At 62.0% G+C, this 21,098-nt stretch overlaps 1 protein-coding gene across 9 annotated transcripts; it reads right to left on the bottom strand.

Annotated features, from left to right (window-relative positions):
- Positions 1-2,379: 2,379 nt before the first annotated feature.
- LOC102929804 (SERTA domain-containing protein 1) lies at positions 2,380-20,966 on the bottom strand. Of its 9 annotated transcripts, none has more exons than XM_037884358.2 (2): positions 20,058-20,966; positions 2,380-4,722 (listed from the first exon to the last, which is right to left on the bottom strand). In XM_037884358.2, exon 2 carries the CDS (start codon positions 4,716-4,718, stop codon positions 3,975-3,977), a length of 744 nt encoding a protein of 247 aa, XP_037740286.1. In that variant the 5' UTR covers positions 4,719-4,722; positions 20,058-20,966; the 3' UTR covers positions 2,380-3,974. The 9 variants fall into 9 exon arrangements, with proteins under 9 accessions (XP_037740286.1, XP_043390498.1, XP_037740288.1 ...); XM_043534563.1 differs by lacking the exon at positions 20,058-20,966 and adding an exon at positions 18,441-18,824; XM_037884360.2 differs by lacking the exon at positions 20,058-20,966 and adding an exon at positions 11,413-11,553.
- Positions 20,967-21,098: the final 132 nt, after the last annotated feature.

Below are 21,098 nucleotides of genomic sequence, written 5' to 3'. Positions count from 1 at the left end.
GCCCTGTCGCGCCAGGCGCTGCACACACTCACTGTAAGCTGTTTGGGAGCAGGACTCGCTCACACACAACAGAATTATGATGATTTATTTTCCCTGCCAATGTGGCAGAAGGTTGGCTTGTAAACACCCAATGGCTGCGGGTGCTGGGAGCTCCGGGCGCCCCCCAGACAGAGGGGACTGAGGCCCAGCGAATGGAGGGTCTGATTTTCCAGAGAGACTGGCACACGCTGCCCCAAAGCCACTCACCCCCAGTCACCCAGGGAGCTGGGACCAGACCCCCGTCTCCAGCGTCCCGGGCCTCGAGGTCGAGCACCCTCCTCCATCTCCTGCCCTCAGTGCAAACACACGGCTTTGGGGTACGGTGGCAGAGCGGCCGAGGTAACTGGCATCCGTGTTTGCAGAAAGGAACCTCTCCCGAGCTGCCAGGATGGAGCAGCAGTGGGCAGAGCCCCTCTGAGCTATTGCTCTAAGGACGGCGGGCGTAGTCCTGCTGAGCCAGCTCCGGGCAGCCGGCTCCACCGCTCCGGGAAGTGGATGGGTGACAATCCTTTCTGGAAGGTTTGTCATTTCCTGCCGGGCTGCTGCTTCCTGGTCATGGAAGGTGCCACTTTGAACAGCCGGCTGCGCTCAGATCCTGGCTCTGTTACATGCTCTCAGCCGGGGTCTGGGCAGCGCCCGGCACGACAGGGTCCCCAATTTCGGCCGGGGTCTGGGCAGCGCCCGGCCTGACGGGGGCCTGATCTCGGCCGGGGTCTGGGCAGCGCCCGGCCTGACGGGGGCCTGATCTCGGCCGGGGTCTGGGCAGCACCTGGCCTGACCTTGGCTGAGGTCTGGGCAGCGCCCGGCGCGACGGGGCCCCAATCTCAGCAGGGGTCTGGGCAGCGCCCGGCCTGACGGGGCCTGATATCGGCTGGGGTCTGGGCAGCGCCCAGCGCGACGGGGCCCCAATCTCGGCCGGGGTCTGGGCAGCGCCCGGCCTGACGGGGCCTGATCTCAGCCGGGGTCTGGGCAGCGCCCGGCCTGATGGGGCCTGATCTCAGCTGGGGTCTGGGCAGCGCCCAGCGCGACGGGGCCCCAATCTCAGCCAGGGTCTGGGCAGTGCCTGGTGTGACGGGCCCTGATTTTGGCCGGGGTCTGGGCAGCGCCCGGCACGACGGGGCCCTGATCTCTGCCAGGGTCTGGGCAGCTCCTGGCGCAATGGGGCCCTGATCTTGGTCGGGGTCTGGGCAGCGCCCGGCATGACGGGGCCCCATGGTGACGGCTAAAGCGTTGTAAAACGGGTGTGTTTTCTATGTGGAGCAGCGTCTCTGCTGATTCTCCTCATTTTCTTTGTCCATGGGCTGCCCCCCATCCCTCCCATTCCTGCCCGGTCTCAGCCAGAGATGTGGGAACCCTCCACTCTGACACGGCTCCTCCGGCCCGGGCACAACCTGCCCTGGAGGGGAAGGAAGCAGACGCTGGGAATGTTTTTTCCCAAGCTCCCGCCTCTCCCCCGCCCCTGAGTGAGTAGCTGACCCCTGGGGGGGAAGCGTGCGGCTGTGTGGGTCCTGCAGGAGCCGGCAGCTGCCCAGGGTGGGACCTTTGGGACCCCGCCATGCGCCTGTTTTGGGGGGGGGGGCACGCTCCAGGGAGGGGGTCAGTTTCCTACAGACAGTGAGGAGTTGGCAGAGGCCCAGCAGTTGAACGCCCAGGCAAGTGATGGGGTCTCACCATCTCATTTGCCGACCCCCGGGAGCTGGGGAGGGCGGGAAAGCTGCCCCCTGCTGGCGCTGGGCCCTGGCGCTGGGGCAGTTCTTTGTTCGGCGCCAGGGCAGAGCACAGCGGAGCGGCCGCAGCGCCGGTGCCAACCACTGCACACGGCGAGCGGGCCGCGGGCCGGGCGCCAGCTGCCCAGGGCCAGGGAGCAGAGTTCAAGGCTGGCGGCGAAATCTGCCCGGCTTTGCCCAGTAACAGCAGTCGCTGGTGAACTCTGTCCCGCAGCAGGGGCCGGGCAGCGAGGAGCCAGAGACACCCTCCTTCCCCTCGCCGCCAGCCAGGGGCAAAGTCCCAGCTGCTGGTAACCCCCGAGCACGTGGGTCCGTGGGGCAGAGTCACCGGGTGCATCCCCGGGGAGCGGCAGCCGGCAGAGCCCCCGTGTGCCAAAGCAGCCCCAATGCACAACCAGAGAGGGGGCAGTGGGGGCTACTGGGTCTGGCCCTGGGCAAGGAATTGGGGGCCCTGGACTCTAATCCTGGCTCTGCCACCCACACCAGCTGCTTGCCTTGTGCACAGACCCACGGCGCCCCTGGAAAACAAACGGCGCCAGTCCCCTGAGGCCTGAGCCACCGCCCTGGGGATGCTGAGCCAGGTGCCCCATGTTACGGAGGTGCAGCCAGAGGCGCTGGGCCCCGGGATGGCAGCTCCAGGCCCAGGAACCCCACGCTGCAGACCCAGGACCGCGGGCGCCTGCTGACCCTAGCCCAGCGCCAGGGGCTGGGTCCAGAGCCCGGCTGAAGCGGCTGCTTCAAGATGGCTGATTTCCCATGGGGGGGAAGGGGCCCTGGTAGTGCCAAGACCCCCCTGCTCTTAGCTAGCTCCTCCCTCTGCGGCCCCTGAAGGGCTGTGCAGCCAGCAGGGGTGGGAGGCAGGAAGCACCGGGCGGGAGCGTGATCAGAGTGGGGATGTCCCAGCACCCTGGAAGGGGACAGTCGTTGGCCACTGGTCCCAGAAGGGGACGTGACTGCTGACAGTTACACAGTGAGTCAGGGGCCGAGACAGGGAGAGAACCCAGACATCCTGGCTCCCAACCCCCCTGCTCTAACCACTAGACCCTGCTCCCCTCCCAGAGCTGGGATAGAACCCAGGCGTCCTGCTGTTACAATCAAGCTCTGATGGGCTCAAACAGGGCTCTTTATCTCTGTGTCTCCGTTGGGACTAGTCCCAGCCGTCTAACCTCCCCCACACACACCTGGGCACGGTGTGGCTTGGACCCCACCCAGCAGCTGCACCGGTTCCCCGGGACCAGAGCCAGCTTCACACGGGTGAGCGGGCGCACGGGGGCGTGCTGGGCTCCGGGCCGGGGGCGAGTCGGGGGGTCTCTGCGGGATCACTCTTGGTGGGAAATAATGCAGGTCAATGGAGCGGGGGTCTGGCCCACAGGTAAGTGACACAGGGAACAGCCCGAAGGAAAGAGGGGCAGACGAGATGCAGCCACCCAGGACTTGAGGCTGGCATGGCAGGGCGGCGGGAAGGGTTTGCGGGTGCAAAGAGGCAGTGGGAGCGGGGTGCAGAGCCAGGGGTGTTATTTTCCTTTCAAAGCAGTTCACAGCGGCTTTTCGGGAGCTTCCGACACTTTCCCCGTCGCTCAGACAATAAGTTATTTCCAAACCGTTCAGAGCCCAACCTGGGACCCACCAAGGGCCAGGAAATGGCCTCTTACCCTCCTCCCAGTCACGGCTCGTCTTGCTACGATGGGGGGGGCTGGGGGTGAGACCGGGGGGGCAGGGGCTTACTGAACATGTTGCCATTCTTGGCTTTTGGGCCAGGGGTTACGGTGGCTTTAAGGCCCCTTTGTGCTCCCTGTATTCTGAGCCCTGCTGTCAGTTAGAGCAACCTCAGGGCTGCTCTAACTGATGCTTCTCCCCCTGTGGGCCCCAGGGTGCAGAGAACAGCCCCAGCACAGTGTGCTCCAGCCATGCCCCTGATCCACCCCCTACATCAGGGGCTGGGAGCAGGGCCATTACACCAGCTCTCACTGACCAGGGAGACCCTTACGCATGGGAACCCTCAGGGGGCCGACGCCACCCCAGGGCAGGGCAGAGGGGCCCAAGCCTGGCTGAGAATTCAGGCCGAGGAACATGGGGCCGGGTCTGCAGCAGGTATCAGCCGGCTCCACTGACAGTGCCGGATTTACCCCAGCTGAGGATCGGGCCCCTGATAAATTAGTCCAGGGGTATTTAATACTGTCAGCCTCCCTCTGCCCCCCACCCCCGCCCTCAGAGCGCGTGTCCCCCCACGAGCACGTCCATCAGGTAGTCCAGGTCGCTCATGTCCAGCCGGTCCTCGGCGCCGGCCAGCGCCTTGCTGTCCGAGTCCTCGGCGCCGGAGAAAGCCTTGAAGCCGGAGAGGCTGGTGGGCGACCACAGGTCGCAGTCGTACATGGAGGTGTCGATGTCCTCAAAGATGTCCTCCAGGCCGTCCTCCAGCAGGGAGCCGGCCGAGCTGAGCAGCTCCAAGGGGCCCAAGCAAGGGGCTGAGGTCCGAGCCAGCTCCTGCTTGGCTCCAGACTCGCCGGCCAGCAGCTGCTCCTCTTCGGGCCGGGCAGGGCTCAGGACCTCCGCCTGGCCCAGGTCCTCCAGGATGGCGGAGATGGAGGCGTCCCTGGTGGAGAGGAGGAGATCGTCCCCCTGGTTGTCGGAGGGTGGCTGCCGGCAGGGCTCCGACCCACTGTCCCTAGAGTCTGAGGCAGGGGCAGGAGAATCCACCCCGGACAGGGCCTTGGGGCTGTCTGGGGCCACTGGCCCCCCGGCCTCCTGCTGCATCTGGTCCTGCATCCGGCGCAAGGTGTTGGCCACCAGCACCAAGTGCCGCAAGTTGGGTTCCACGAGCCGCAGGCTCTGGTGCAGCTTCAGCATGGAGATGTTGAACAAGGAGCTGGCCGGGGCGGCGCCGGGGTCCCGGGGCTCCGGCTCGCCGCCCTCCATCTCCCCCCGCGTGCGCTTCACGCCTTTGGCCAGCATGGGTCTGCAAGAGAGACGGGAGCAGTGAGTTCCCCCGGCCTGCAGCCTCAAGCGCACCCAGGCCCAAGGCCCGGCCGCCTGACCGCAGGGCGCCGGACTCCTGGGTTCTTTCTCCAGCTCTGGGAGTGGAGCTGCATCTAGTGGTTAGAGCAGGGGGGGCTGGGAGCCAGGACCCCTGGGTTCTCTCCCCAGCTCTGGCAGGAAGTGGGATCTGGTGAGCGGGGGCAGGGAGCCAGGACTCCTGGGTCCTACTCCCAAGTGTTGTTATTCAGTCCCAGCAATCTAGCCCCAGTGGACACAAGACCAGGCAGCTGGGGGGCACCTCCATGAGCAGGGGCTCCTCCAGCTCTGGTTGTCCTGGCGACGCAACACCCCCCAAGGGAGGGGGATTAGTCTCCTGGAGCCATTGGGCAGCCCCAGTTGGGGGAGGGTATTTAACTCCTCCCCGCCCATTCTCGCCCCTCTGAGACCCGCTCCTGTGTCCCCAGTCTTGGGCTGCCATGGTCCGTGAGCATTGCCCAGTCTTTCCCCTGTGGGGCAGGGCTGGCCTGGGAGCCCCACAGTGCAGATGGGGGCTGAGGCCCAGAGACGCTGGCCCAAGGCTGCAGAGTGTCTGTGGAAAAGCAGGGGAGCTGAACTCAGGTCTGCAAAGCCCCAGGCAGCTGCCCTAAACACTGAACCATCCTGCCCGCAGCTGCCCCACGGCTAAGGCCCCAGCGTAGCCGGGCCTCAGGGACGGGGCTGACTCGTGAGCCAGTTTCAGTTTATGCCACACTACTCAGGCATGCTCTAATGGTTACAGCGGGGGGGCTGGGAGTCAGGACTCCTGGGTTCTATCCCAGCTCTGCCACAGATGCCCTGTGTACCCTTGGGCACAAGACCCACCCCCTTTCAGTGCCTCAGTTTCCCCCTCTGTCACCCCAGGACAGCAGCACCAAGGGACTCACCCGAGCTGTTGTCACTAAGCTGCAGCCCCCCCAGATGGGGCCCCTGCGTCTGACAACCTCTGTCCCCTCCGGGAAGCGAAAACCTTCTCCCTGGAGATTTAACCCCAGCTCCCTACAGCGGAAGAGGGGCCCACACCCCTCTCCTGCAGGCCGACACCCTCCCTCTGGAGCTCTCTTCCCAGGCAGCCGGGGAGGAGACGGGATCCGGCTCAGCCTCCCCCAGCCCAGGCCTCCCTGTGGTTCCTCCCCCTGCCGGAGCTGCCAAGGCTGGAAAGCTCCAGAGAGGGGAGTGCGGGAGAGACACCAGCCCGGCCCTTAACTGGCTTGATCCCCGCTGGCCTGGGGGTGTCAGTCAATAGTGAACTATACAGCCTGGGGGTGTCCTATAGAGCCTGCCCTTCCTAAAGGGGGGGGTTGTTCAGTTCCTGTGCAATGGCATCGTATAGGGGACATGGTTGTATAGATTCCAGCACTGGGCCATATGGGCCCTGGAAGGAGTCTGAGTCCCCCCACTTTTCCCCTCCTCTCCCCGAGTTCCCATGAGGGGTGCCCGCAACCTCCAAAGCACAGACCCGAAGTGGGGCCGGGGATCTGCACTTCTGGCTGTCACCGAGTACCCGGGGGATGCTCTGGACCTGCTCCCTACGAAGCCCGGCAGGACTCTGGGGGAGTCTCCTCTTGGGGAGCAGCCTGTCTGCAGGACACACAGCTCCCCCGGCTCCACCTTCCTGGGTCTGACCTTGGAGCATTCAGCATCCTCTGCCCCTCCGTGCGCTTCCCACAGCGAGTCCGCCCAGGCGGGGTCCTGAGGAAGCCAGAGGGTCCTGCCCCCCAGCTCCGCAGTCAGACGGGACTCTCAGCCAGCCAGTAACACAGAGGTTTATTAGACGACAGGAACATGGTCTAACACAGAGCTTGTAGGTGCAGAGAACAGGACCCCTCAGTCAGGTCCATCTTCGGGGGGCAGGGAGGCCAGAGGCCCATCTGGCCCTCCCTCCATTTCCCCAGCCAGCTCCATCCAATGTAGTAGTGAGCTGTAGCTCACGAAAGCTTATGCTCAAATAAATTTGTTAGTCTCTAAGGTGCCACAAGTCCACCTTTTCTCTCTCCAGCAATCTCCCCCAGATTCCCCTCCCCCCCCCCCAGCTCCTCCTGCAAGCCTTTGTCTCTCTCCCGGGCCAGGAGAAAACCTGATCCCTTTGTTCTCCAACACCTTCAGTCGGCACCTTTTGGGGGGGGGAAGGGGGGGGGCGCCAAGCCATCAGTGGCCAGGAGACAGGGTGTCGGCCATTCTCTGCCTAGACAGCCTCACACTGCCCTCTAAGGCTCTGCAACGATCACCCTCCCTTATCCCACCACCTAGAGACTTAAGAAAGGCATAGGGGAAACTGAGGCACCCACACAATATTCAGAGAGAACATTAAGAACAGTCCCACGTCGTCACACTGGCTCCCCCTGAACCAGTACTGGCCAAAGCCCCGGGGACACCACCCTGCCCTGTCCCTTTGCCCCCAACCCAGGGCAGGGAGGGAGCAGCTGGGACGCAAGGGGGGTTTCCTGCGCTCCCTGATGCCTGCCCCAGGCCTGAGGCTGCCAGGCTGGGGCCGGGGCACTGTGCCAGGAGCATGGCCCGTGGGATGCAGCAGAGCTGCTGTGCCAGAGGCGTCACTGCACCCCCTGTGCGTACCACGGAGATGACACAACGTGACTAACGCTACAGTGTCGTGCAGATGACAGATGAATCACAGCCCATGGTTTCCAGGCACCTGCCTCCTAAGGGCTCGATACAAACCAAGCTGCTAGGCGCCAGGCGGGACCCAAGGCAGCATTCAAACCAGTGAGCAGGTCACAAGACTGGTTCCATTCCCAGCTCTGCACCGGGTGGCCTTGAGTACATCCCCTCCCTGTGCCTCAGTTTCCCCTCTCACCGTTGCCTACTCAGATGGGGAGCTCTTTGGGGCAGGGGCTGCCTCTCTGGCAGAGTCTGTGCAGCGCCTGGTGTGATGGGCCCCAGAGCCTGATTGGGGCCCTCGGGTGCTACCTTAATATGAATTATTAGTTATCATGGATGTCGTATTATCCTCGTTAATCGTTGGTATTAGAAGCAGGGACCATTGCTACAGGGCACCGTACAAATGCCCCAAAGAACTATCAGTCGACGTACTGATACAGTGTATGTGCATACAGCACCTAGCGTGACAGGGCCTTGATTTCCTACCGGCTGTTACCACGGTACCCATAATTACCTCTACACAAATAGGGATCTTTGCAAAACACTTCACAGAGGAGGCCACACATCCTCTCTCTTCTAGGAATGGGGAAACTGAGGAACAGGGAACCACAACTTGCCCAAGGTCACCCAGTAGGCCAGGGAGAGCCAGGGCTAGAACTCAGGTCTCCTAAGTCCCAGACAACTGCTCTGTCTTCCGGGCCACACGGCCCATTTGCCATGGCCTTCAGCTGCAGCCGGCAGCACCTGGCACTCACTTGGCAGGGGGGCAAGTGGGTGCCCCGGGCACATGGAGAATCAGACCCAGAGAGATTCAAATATGTGCAAATCCAGGGCACCAGCCTGGCAGCTCTGGGAAGCCTGAACCCTCTTTGAGCAGGAGCAGCAGGACCCACTTCCCCCACACCCAGCCCCCTGGCAGCATGTCTTGGTCCTGTCCTGGAGCGGGTGAGAGCAGAATGAACCCTAACCATTATAACATCCTTGCTCTGATGGGGGGCTTTGCACTTGGAGGTCTCCAGGCAACCTGCACATGATGTAGTGATGCCTACAGATGGGGAAACTGAGGCTCAGACAGGAAAGTCACTTGCCCAAGGTCATGAAAGAGAACCCAGGTGTCCTGAGTCCTAGTGTAGGGTCCTATGGACTGTGCCTGCCAGAAGAGCCATTTGCCCATGGTCTGTGCGCCCTGGGGAACCTGGACTGGGCCAGACTCCAGGGGCCCACAACTCCGGCTGTACATTGTTCCATGGCTGGAGGCTGCTGAGGAGCAAAACGGCAGGCAAGGAAGCCGTGAGAACGACTGTGCCCCTCGAGCCAAAGCTCAGTGCCCGGAGCTGGGGAGGGGCACGGCCGGGTCTGATCCCAACCCCCTGGGCTTTCCTCCCGGGCCCAAAGGTTTCGTTTCTAAAGGGGGCGATTTTGTTTCCTAGGTAGGTTAGTGATTTTTCGCCCCGCAGCCAGAATGGGGAGCTAGACACCCCAATGGTGGACGCTTGGCAAAGAGGGAACCCCGCCCCAGGGACCCCCCCATTCATCTGCCCCACTGCCCTGGGGGTGCCGCCTGCTACCTGCCCCTTGCGCAGGGGAGCCCCCAAGTTACCTGCCCCTTGCCGGGGGTCCCCAGTGCTCCATGCATTGCAAGGGGGGCTGCCCCTGTTCCGTGCCTCGCCCCGGGGGTCTCCCCGTTACCCCCCGGCCCGGGGGGGGGCTGCCCGTTGTTCGGGGGGGGCAGCCCCACGCGGCGGGCGGAGCAGCGGCGGGGGCGGGTGAGTCACGCAGCAGCCGGAGCCTCCTTCCCCGCCCGCCCCGGGTGACTCACCGGGCTCCGGCTCCCGGCCCCGGGCTCCCCCCAGCGGCCGGCCCCGGGCTCCCCCCCAGCGCCCCGTCCCGTCCCGGGGCAGCGCGAGCCCCGCAGCCGGACCCCTCCAGACCCTCATTTACATACCCGGATCCTCAGGGCCCAATCAGCGGGGTTTGGAACGCGCCGCGCAGCCAATCAGCAGCCGGCATCTCCCCCCTCCGGCTCCGAAACCGACTCGGCCACCGGGAATTGCTACATCTGCCCTGCTGCGCCAGGCCCCGCCCCTCCCATTGTCCGGGGGAGGGGGGGAAGCAGCGTGCCAGCCAATAGCGGGGCTCGGCCTCACGCCTCATCTGCATACAGTGGGCGGACGGGACCGAATCAACACAGCTGGAGGGCGGGGCGGAGTGAAAGGAAAGACCAAGAGGCCCTGGCCCACTGCCATCTGATTGGCCCGGGCCAAGCGGCTCATCTACATACAGAGAGCGGACGTGAGCGACTCAAGCGAGAGGCGGGGCGGGCGGTTTGAGTGACAGGCCCGGCAGGGGGCGGGGGTGGGATGAGTTTGTCGGGGCTCAGCCTGCAGCTGCTGGGGGTGGGGTGGAGGAGGGGGGAAGGAGGAGACCCAGGGCATGCCCCTCCTCCGCTCCCCTGGCCCTCAGCAGCCCCACTCCCCCAGCCACCTTAGTGCAACCAGCATTGGTCCTTAGACATGGCTCTGCATCGAAGCCAGGGGGCCCATCTACCCTGGTATCCTGCCTCGTTCCATCCAGGGCGGTTCCAGCCAGCCCCCCCACAGCGCAGCACAGCGAGGGTGAGACCTGCCGAGCCAGGCAGCCGCAGAGCGTCAGGATTCATGTGATTTAGAGGAAGGTGAAAACAGCCCTGGGGCTCAGAAGCGAAAGTGAAAGGGCCAGCTTTGCCCTGCGACCAGCTGAGCTGGGGCTCAAACAACCCCCAGGCAGCAGATCCCCAGCATTGCACATCAGGCCCACGCCTTGGCCTGAGCCGCCTTCAGCCTTTTCCAGTCATCACCCCTCTGACCGGCCTCACGTCAGCGCCCCCAGCTCATTCCTCTCTGCCACACCGGCGCCCCAGGGCCTCAAAAGCATCTCTCTCACCCCCGGAACTCGGCCCAACGAAGGTCTTCCTGCCCCCCTCCTCCCTCTACTATCTCCAAAGCAGACCAGGCCCCCAGCAGCCAGGCACCACCATATGCCTGGGAGACGGCCCGTGCCTGGGAGTCCCCAGGGATTAGACAGAGGGGGAGACAGACGCCCAGAGCAGCAAAGAGACTTGCCCAGGCACCTGGAGTGTGCCCAGAACTCCGCTCTCCCCGTTCCCCGCCCAGTGGCCCCATTCACTTGACCCTGCTGCGTCCAGGAGCAGCTGAGCGGGTGGAGAGGTGTTTCCAGGTGTGTGAAGCTGGCCCCGTGAGGAGAGGCCATTCAGACAGCAGGCTACCTGGGCGGGGAGTGGGAGCAGGTACATTGATAGAGCCCTGAGCCCAGCTGCAGGGGACATGCGCTTCCAGGGGAAAGTGCCCAATGCAACAGCCCTGCAGCTTTCCTGGCTTCCCGGGCCCAGCTCCTCGCTGCTACCTGAAGGGATTCCTCAGCAGCCGGGGTCGCTTTTTCAAATGCCATTTTGAAAACACACCACTTTTTGCACCAATCAGCCCGTGCTCGCCTGAGCTTTGTCAGAGGAAGGATGAGAGACAAACCCCAAGCCACCCCTCCACATCCGACCACTCGGTCCGCAGGGAAAACCTGCCCCCCCCTCCAAAGATGAGCTTGGGAGCTTAAATTCAGAACTCCCCTGGACGCTCAAAGCCATGGTCTCACCAGACGCTGCTTTTATGGTTCATTACAAACCACCTGCCACTCCGAACCCTCCTCTGGCCTGTGACTGCAGAGGTGTTATCTACCCACCTCATTTCAAGGGGTTTCTTGCAAGGTGCTAACCCTCCTGCTGAGCAGGCCGACCCGCCTCGTACGGAGCAGTGACCCCCCGTCACCCTCAGAGTGCGCTTCGTCCAGGCTGCAGCAGCTGGAACGCGCCTCTCCCCTCCCCCACGGTCGTCCCGTCAAATCGATTACTTCCCCACCTTGTCTCTCTCCATTTGTTTTTTTAAACACGATCAGACCCAAGGCCCCAGTCCGGATCTCACCGGCTCCCCGCCCAGCAGACCAGGGCCCTCCAGGGTTAACTCACCAAGCTGCTGGTCTAACATTAACAGTGATGTGCCTGCTGCTGGATCCCGTGCCAAGGGCACTGGCAGCCCAGGCTCAGAGGCGTGGCAGGGCTGGCACACAAGCCGTTCTTTACTTTAGCGGAGCGGGAGCTCCTTCTGCCTGAACGTTCTGGCCCCAGACAGGCTGTTCCCAGGTGCACCCTGAACGTGCAGTTACTGTGTTTGCGCTGCCCAGCTGCAGCAGAAAGAACTTATCACTCTGCCCAGTGATTGCTTCCAGATGCGAGCAAACCAGCCGCGCGGCTGGGCAAAGGCAAAGACTGGTTCTTAGGAGACAGCCATTTCCTACCAGCTTCTAGACGGGCAAAATCTGAAAACAAACCACAGACGAGATTTTGGAAAAAGTCCCACTAATAGGGCAATTTCTTCCCTCGTCTTTACCGAGAGGCTGCTTCTCACTCACGGACAAGCCCTGCCTGGGGCCAGTTCTACCACAGTTTGTGTGCAAAAGGAAAGCAAATGTGAGGATGGGAGACCTACCGATTTGCTTATTGCCCAACTTCCTGCATGGGAGTCGGACAGGGTGACCAGACAGCCTGACAAAATCGGGGCTGTCCTGATTTTAGTTCTTTGTCCCGCGTCCCAACCGATGGGTCGGGACGCCATTTGTCCTGATATTGCGGCTTTGGCCACTCCAGCGGTTTGGGGTTTTTTTGCTTCCCACGTGTCCCGATATTTTGTCCGTTTCATCTGGCCACCCTAGAATTGGATAGTAAGGAGATAGCAGAATTTCCTCCTTGCCTCTTGATCTCTGCTCTGTGTCCGGAAATCATAGGGCAGTTGTTTATTTAAAGGACACTGTTAGTCCAGGACCTTCGAAGGGGTGGATAGCACCAGGAGTTACACTGGGATATGGAGCCCTTCATTTCTAGGTCACTTGTTTTGTCCACCCAACTCTGATCTCCTGCAGAATATTGAGCAGAGAATCCCACCCTACCATTCCTACCTGAAGCTCCCTAGATATTTCAGTGAGAATGAAAAGGAGCGTTTCCCCCACCATCTCTAGTCTAACCCCCAGTGAAATCCTGCAACTCCCTTCAGACACTCCCATGCGATCGGCACACTGGGAAAGAAGAATGCTCCCTCCTCCATGGATCCGATACTCTTATTCACAAAGTAAAGTAAAGAAATGTCCTTTTTAAATTAACCTCGCAGTGACAGTTTTGCCAGCATAGTTTGTTTCAACATGTGCCCATCTGTCGGAGCAGACAGCTACAGTCCCTTCAATCATGTTTAACAAGACAGGGGCAATCAGTGTAAGACACTTTAGTTTAAACTGTAACAATTCAGGTAGAGCAACAGTTTAATTACGCAGATCTGCATAAGGAGCATTTGCCCTACAGTTTCGCAGCAGATTCAGGGCATTTGTCACGAGTGGGTGACTTAACACTGATATTTGAATCCTTTATACCCAGATTATGGCACAATTTGAGCTTGTCAGGTATGAAAACCCATAATTTGCACCTTGCAAGTAATTAGGGATTGAAACGTGCACACACACAAATGCTGCAAGATAAACGAAGCTCACAGCTTTAGTTAAAGGTCACGTCGTTTCGGTTAAGAACAAAAGCTACTAGATCGCCTTGTGCATCCACTTTCCCACACAGAGCCCTGCTCCACACTCAGGCCCAACTCGATTTAAACAGGAGTTTTCCCCGAAGCTGCAGGGCATGTTTGGGAGTTCCACCATTAACGCAGCTTTCGCAGCACCTGGAAATTGCAACGGCCAGGCTACAGATCTCTGTACAGCACCAAGGATTTTGGGAGAAGGTGTCTGCTTTTTGTTCCGTTACCATCCGGCATCGGACAGGACAGAGTGTCCACTGCCCATGGCTTACAGTAAAGCAGATTAATAATTCTAACGTTAAACAGGTGCAATTCTACCGTGATCCCCCAGCACTGGCCGAGCAGTACACCAAGGAGATGGACATCTCTTCACACACGTGGCAAAACCCCCTGGTAATGCTTTATCTTCCAAGGGCACGTACATCTGGCATGAATCTCACATTTCAGTGTATTCTCCTGAAACATTAACACCACTAGGACTTTGGGTTCCTTAAGTCCAGATTCCCAGGAGTGCAGACACCCCTACGATCAGCCCAGATCTGCTGAACACCTGAGCACCTTGCAGCTCCCAGGGAAGATGGCTGAAGCCGGGCGGGGGCCGAGCAGATCTGAAAATCAGACTCAAGGTCTAGTCTTTTGTGCATGGCAAGATGACACTGCATGTGTCAACTTCCATGCTGTGACTAATGAGAAGACAGAACTCTGGCCAAACACAGGAAAGCTGGACCTCTCAAGCATTCCCAGCCGCCAACCCCAAATTTACACCCCAGAGGAGCTCGTAATATTATAACAGGATTGGTTCCCTGGAGCAACTCAGGCAAAGATCTCGGGGTACAGGACCAGAGCAACCCACGAAAACATCCCAGGCTTCCAAAAGAGAACTGAAACCAGAACTTGTAGCAGTGACTTGTGTGTGCCCAACTTGAGACCCCGTAAAGGGACCTGGCTAGAGACCGGGTGAGTCACGGCCCTCTCTGGTGTCTCAGCATTGGCCCCAGAACACAATGATCATGCCTGCCTAGCTTGGCCCAGAGGCCTAAGAAGAAATCATTAAAAATCACAACTGAATCTTAAGAAGTTTTGCAGTTCTCCACAGATCTGGACTGGCTGAGGGCAGCGCACCGAGGTTCCCACTCCAAGAGAAAACAGGCCCGTTGGTATTTTAAAAACCAGGCCAGTCGCTGTAAATGATTGGGTCTGAAACACTGACAAGACTTCACCCAAAAGCCTGCTGCAAAGAGCACGGAGCTCTGTGACGCTCAGGAAAATATTACAGAGCCACGGAGACAGACTGTTACTGACTATTGTGCATATACAAGGACGTGGTTGTACATCGTACGTCACATATTGCGGCCAACAAATTGCGTCAGAAGAGGAATCCAGGGAACAGCCCCCCAGTCCCAGCTGTTTGCCAGCTCGCTGCCTGAACCCAGCACGACTGGCAGCCGGAGGCATGAGCAAGAACCAAGCGGCGGTCTCGGGGCAGAGGGACAGCAGGCCCAGAGCGAGGGCTCCGTAGATCAGCTGCCGTCACTCTGATGGGGTGAGTCTGCCCAGGACGAATCCCACGCAGCCGTGCAGCGCTCCTGCAGCCTCCTGGCAGGAGAGGGGTCGCACCGCAGCCCCACCCGAGCGTCTGAACAAGGACGAGAGATTAACAGACATCTTGCTAAATGACCGTCGCTCAGAGAGACCCCCGAGAGAATCCCAGCCCCACGGATTCTCTGGCCCAAATCCCTCCCGATGCCACTTCAGCGAGACCAGCCTGTTCTTAAAGAGGTAGCAAAGCTGGCTCCCAAATCCGACACCGTAGCAGGACATAGACCCGGCCGGCAAAGCCCGCGGCAAGTTGCGATGTGCAGGGCCCGAGCGTTACAGGCCTGCGCCAGAGAGGTGCCGATGGGAACCGGTTTAGCAGACCTCGTTACCAAGGCGGACGCTGCCCGGGTGTTTCATGGGGGAAGGCGGCCAATGACCTGAGACGCCGCTTGCCTCTGTTCGTAGCCTTCCCTCTTGGCGCTAACGTTACGGCCTTAACACACAGTCACATCGGCCTTCGGGAAGACGGCGATTCCAACTCCCAGCTCCGGCAGGAGCCCTCAGCAGCAGGAAGGAGGCAATGGGACAGGTAGGCTCACACGTGCAAGTCGGGGCCGACCGGCTGCGGTAGCCAGGAGTTTTCAACCCATGCCAGCAGCCGGAGCGGTGTCAGAGGAGAAGGGAGCGACCAGCACGCTATCCGCCTTCCTCGCTTGAGACAATGAACTCTGAGCGGCCCGTGTCTGTACGCGGAGAACGGGCAGGAGAAGCATGGCCTTAGGACCCCACGACTATCTCCATTAGGTGGTCGAGGTCATGCCAGTCTCTCCTTGCTGGGGCTCCGCTGGCCTGGGAGGGCTGCCAGCTGCCGGGCGCTTCTGCCCCGAAGCTCTCGAAGCCCAAAGTGTCGATGTCGGAAAACAGGTCGTCCCCGGCCAGGTTGCTGAGGTAGCCGGAGTCCAGGGTCTCAAAGCTCCCGAAGAAGGAATCAGCAGTGCTGGCCTGTGGCCACGCTTCCCCCAAAGCGGTTCCCAGGCTCAGGGTTGCCCCGGCGTCTCCCGGCGAACCCCGGCGCAGCTCCTGAGCCGCACAGCGGCTGCCCGTTGTCTCCAGCCCGTGGCTCTCTCCAGCGTCTGGCTGCCGGTGGTTCTGGGACAAGCCAGCTCCGAAGAGATGCGCCAGCTCCACTTCTTCCACAGCAGGCACGGGGTCTGCAAGCGAGTCCTGCGGGCCACCGGGATCCCGCGCCAGCTCCGGCGCCTCCAGGATGGTGGGGACGGCAGAGGCTGCAGAAAAGTCATTTCCTGCGGCAAACCCTGCTGTCTCCGTGTCGCCCGGGCCTTTCGGAGGCTGGCTCGCTGCCTGGAACCGGGATCTCTCCTCCCAGGCCAGAGATGGGGGGGTAACTTCCGTCTGGACAGGAGGTGGATGCGTAACAGCCGGGGGATTCAGGCCAGGTAGGAGGCACTTTTCCAGGCACATCTCTTCCCAGATTTGATGGAGGGTGTTGCAGATCAGCACCTGGCGGAGTAGGTTAGGCCTTTTCTCTACGCTTTCCTTCCTGAATTTATCCACCGCGGCGTAGAAGAGACGCTGGCGCAGCTGTGCAGACAGCTCGGCGTCCTGAGGGGCCACGGCATCGCTCGAGACATCCTCCCTCGCCGCGAGTTTGCACTTCACTCCCGCAGGCATCGCTCCCTGCGAGGAAGAGGTGGGCGGGGGGCGAGTTAGAGAAACTGCAGCATTGTCTTTCTACAAACCATCTCAGACACCCCCCGAAAATCCGGCAACAGCTGGCCGAACGCTCAAAGTCACTAGCCACAAGAGATGCTCCGGGCGCCTGCTTATTCCAGTCAAGTCTCTTCCTACCACTGATTTTTCGTCTCTGCCACAGAGCACGTTACTTCTGCACAGCCGGGACGGGGATCCCTGCGCAGCAGCCAGCCAAGAGACAAACGCGGCCGAGGACGAGGCCGGGACGTTGAGAAAAGTCAAGGATCCGCCTGGACCGAGCAGGGCGAAGGTAAGGCAGGAACGCAGCAGGTCGAGTTTTAGCCTCAGGCCACGTCTACACAACAAAATGAAGTGGCCGGACGGCGGCGTACGGCCGCCAGTGTCATTCCACCCCTTGTGCGCGTCTACACGCGGCTCCCGGCCCGCGCAGCCTCACCGGGAGCGTGGGCACCGGTTGTGCCATCAGCGCGGGGGATTGCGGGACGGCTCCTGAGAGCCGGGAACAGCCAGCGTCTGCGCCGACCCCGCGTCGACCTCACTGCGTGGAGCGTGACGCGGCACGGCGCGGGGAGGCGGCGTCAGTAAGGGGCGGGGCGCTTACGTCAGCGGGAGCAACGTTTGTGTGTGGACGCTTCCAGAGCTCAGGCGGCGCGAGCCGCCTCCCGTCGACCTGGCAGCGTAGCCCGGGGCCCAGCGGGGCACGTCCACGCCGACAGCCGACTCGGAGGGGTCTCTCGCTGTCGTTACTCCGCCCCCGAGGACTGTCAATCTAGCCGTGTCTACACTGGGGCTTAGGCTGGGTCTCTCTGGGGTGTGACGTTTTTACACCCCCCCCGCAGCAAAGCAGCTACGTTCACGTCAGTGCTGGGTGTAGGCCGGACCACAGGACCCGGGGGTTTAATCACGCTCAGTGAGCTCCGTCGAGATAACCGGATTAGGGGAACGGAGCATTTTTAGGCCTTGTCTACACTAAGGAGATTTACAGGCCTGGCAAAGCCTCCCAGTTAGTGCAAGGAGAGGTTAGACCAGCGAGAGCTTTCCCCACCTCCGAGTGGGGTCGGCCATCCCCGCGAAAGGACTTTGCCAGGATCACGGCGTCCGCACAAGGGCTCTCGCCCGCCAGCTACCTCAGCGAAAAGCCCCGAACCAGACGTCGCTGGCCAAACCAGGCGTGAAGCAGGCCTGGGTCTCCCGAGCGCCACCCAGCTGGAAGGAGATCCTAGCGCCGCTCTCCCCGGGGGACGATCGTCCACAGCTCCCAGCGGCCTGGGCCGATTCCTGCAGGGAGGGCCGGCACTGGCCCGCCAGCCCCGCCGAAGAGGAATGGGGTAAAGGAGAGAAGTGGAAGCTGTTTGCCTCCAGAGCCGGCGTTCTGACTGAATTAAGCCCAGTCTGCCACAGGGTGTCAAGGGTCGCGCCTGACGAGCGGGGGATCTGGGCTCCGGCTCCGGCCCCCAGGCAAACCTGGCAAGCGCTGAAGGGAGGCGCCAGCCATTTGGGGCCAGCAATCTCGGCTTCTGGTTTGGTTAAGCCAACCCCGAGGTGCCTATCATTTGGGCCGTTCCCGCCCCCTGGGCCAAGAGGCCACCGGGGCCCTGGGCTGACGCCCGGCCCTGTGGGAAGCCGGCTCCAGCCCAGCAACGAGCACCCCTCCCCCTCCCATGGACCGGGACACTATAAAACCTGATTCATACCTGATTCCCCCCCACCTTCCACCAGCAGGAACCCCACTGCCCCGCCCCCCAGCCCCGCTTCAAGCCCTCCCCGCCCCCTCTCTCCACTAGCACCTAGAGGGAACAGGTGACCCCCCTTTCCACACCCCATCCCAGCCTCTCCCCCATACCCTCCTCCACCACGCAGACCCCTCTGCCCTGCTGTTCCTTTCCCCCTCCCGCAGCGCCGCCCCCACCCCCACCTCCCTCCCCCAGCCAGCCTGCAGCTGCAGATATAGTTCGTAGGGAGGGCTGCGGGGGTGGGGGGGAAACAGGACTGCAGCAAGGGGGGAGCGGCGCGGGGGGGCATAGATAACGGGTGAGCCGGGGGGGTCCAGCCCCCATTGCAGGGCTGCAGCCCCAGCTCAAAATCCCAGTCCTGCCCGGAGCCCAGATCGCGCCCCCCCGATGGGGCCCGGGGTGCGGTCGGTACCTACCGGGTTGGGGCCTGGGGTTTGCACGGGCCGCCCGCGGGCTCCCTCCCTGCCCAGCCGGCCCCGGCCCCGGCCCCATTGGCTGGTTCGGACGCCTCGGGAGGCTGGGATTGGCCGGCCGGGGCACTTACCTGGCCGCTCCAGGTGTGTCCGGCCCGCCCCTTGGGGGGTTGCGATCGCCTCCCGCCCACAGACCTGGGACCCCCCGCGTCCCCGGGGCTGAAACAGCCAACCCGGGAGTGAGCGAGCAGCCGGACTCCTGGGTTTGAGGGACGTTACTGTGTTGGGGGCTGGGAGCCAGGACTCCTGGGTCCTGTCCCTGGCTCTGGGAGGGGAGTGGGGGCCAGTGGTTAGAGGGGGTGGGGCGAGCCAGGACTCCTGGGTTCTGGCTCTGGGAGGGGAGCAGTGGCCAGTGGTTAGAGGGGGTGGGAGCCAGGACTCCTGGGTTCTGTCCCTGGCTCTGGGAGGGGAGTGAGGGCCAGTGGTTAGAGGGGGTGGGGGGATCCAGGACTCCTGGGTTCTGGCTTTGGGAGGGGAGCAGGGGCCAGTGGTGAGAGGGGGTGGGAGCCAGGACTCCTGGGTTCTGTCCCTGGCTCTGGGAGGGGAGATTTGGGCCTGCTGGTTCTTTCCCTGGCGCTGGAGAGATGTGATCTAGTGATTCTGTGGTTAATGCCTCGCCCCCCCGGGCTCTGTGGCCTGTTGCTGCCGGTCCCTGTGTGACGTGGGGCTAATGCTGCCCCAGGGAGCCTTGGGGTGAGTGAAAGCTGCGGGACACAAGCCGGGCGGCACTGGTGTGTTGTTCGTGCTGCGCCCTCTGGCTAGCTGGCTTCCACCGGGCCACAGGCGATGGGGCAGGAGGTCCGGAGCTGCCCCTTGGGAGGTGGTTTGATGCTGTGGTGCCCAGGGTGCCAGGCGCTGGACAGACGCCGGCCCTGTTGGCCTCCAGTGAGGTTTCCTGGGGGGCGGGGGGAGTCTCGGGAAGGAGTGAGGTCATCTCTCAAGCATCAGCCTGCCCCCAAACCCCAAACTTCACCGTTTTCCTTCCTCCTGTGAGATGCTTTGGGCGGCAATGGGACAAGGGCTCTCATCTGAGAGCCGGCAGATCCCTGTCCCCCCATTTCCCCAAGAGGTGGTGGGAGCTGGAGCCAGGTGTCCCCCACCTGCTGGGGGGTGCCCCACCCACAGCTCAAGGGAGAGCTTCCTCCCCCCACCCCAGCTGGTGTTTTGTGAACTTGTCTAGGGGCCCAATCCCGGAGGCAGCATCCGAGCCCCTGCCCAGGTCAGGCGCCGCCCGCGAGGCCCGCAGCTGAACGCCCTGCCCCCCGGCGTGGGAATCGCTCGGGGCTCTGGCGGGAGACAGGCGCCCGGACGGATACCAGGAGCGAAGTGGCAGCGTGTATGCCCAGGGGCTGAATGGAGCCTGCCAAGCTGGAGGCTGGTGCTCTGCGGTGGCACCTAAACCCTCCGGAGCTCCGCGGCTCGCACCCGGGCTGCCCCTCGGGGAGATCTGCTCGAACACCAGGCCAGGGCTAGGCAGGTCAGGTGGGAGGCGCTCAGGGTCCCTTCCCGCCTTAAAGTGTCTGAACAATCTGGTTACAGTGGCTCAGCTGGGTACAGCACCTTGTTCTCCCGCTGTGGACGCAGCTTCAACACCTGGCTCTACCAACACCTCCTCCTATGGCCTTGGGCAAGTCACTGCATCGCTCCGTGCCTCGGTTTCCCCAAATGGAACTTGGGTGCTATCCCTTTAAGCAGCTGGCAGCCCGGCTGAGGCGCTCCCTGGGGTGTAGAGCCCATCAGAGGAGCAGTGTGTCTCCGTGGCTAGGCCTGGCACCGTGTACAGAATTCGGAAACATGGTTATTGGTCCAGTCTCCCAAGTGCCCCTAGGCCGGTGGTCGGACCACTGCCCCCAGCAGAGCCCATTGTTCTCAGGGGCCAGTGCAATCCCTAGTGGACTAGCCCTACTTCATCAGCCAGCCGTTCCCCCTCCGGCACGTGGGGATGCCTGCCTGCCACGCAGGGCACCACGGGCTAATTGGCTAATATCTGTACAGCTGTATGGGGGCAGGTTACTGCAGAGGAATCCCCCCCGGATCACATCAGAGCCCATCTGGCCCGGTATCCCGTCTGCAACAGGCCAGCAGCAGCTGCTCCAGAGACCCCAGGGTGCTGCTGCCCCCAGGGAGGCTTGAACCCCCTGAGCTCAAGGGTTAGAACGGTGCCCAGGCAGACAGGACACCTAGGGCCTATTCCCAGCTAAGGCAAGTCACTTTCCTGCTCTGTGCCTTGATTTCCCCAGCTGTAAAATGGGGATAATGGTCCTGCTCATCTTTGTGAAGTGCTTTGAGATCCAGGGCGGAAAGGTGCTGGGCGCATGATGTGACAATGCTGCCCTGCAGCCGGGGGTGCCCGCTGTCCCAAATTCTCCCTGCAGCCGGGGGTGCCCGCTGTCCCAAATTCTCCCTGCAGCCGGGGGTGCCCGCTGTCCCAAATTCTCCGTTGTAGTTTTAATCTCTGCATCTGGAGGCCTGGCTATTCCTGCTCATCCAAGCCTTCTTTAAACGAGGGTGCCATTGCAATCTAGTGGCAAGGAGTTGCACAGGCTAATCCCGCAATGACCCTCCACGGAGAACCCGCATGCTGGGGAGCCGGCTGCTCAG

Source organism: Chelonia mydas, chromosome 23, assembly GCF_015237465.2.
Source record: "Chelonia mydas isolate rCheMyd1 chromosome 23, rCheMyd1.pri.v2, whole genome shotgun sequence".
NCBI lineage: Eukaryota > Metazoa > Chordata > Testudines > Cheloniidae > Chelonia > Chelonia mydas.
Note: the sequence above shows the minus strand (reverse complement) of the source record. Positions and strands in the feature narration are given on the sequence as shown.

What these genes read in the sequence shown, in the direction of transcription:
- LOC102929804 (XM_043534560.1), bottom strand. Translation starts at nt 16,249, where the DNA reads ATGCCTGCGGGAGTGAAGTGCAAACTCGCGGCGAGGGAGGATGTCTCG.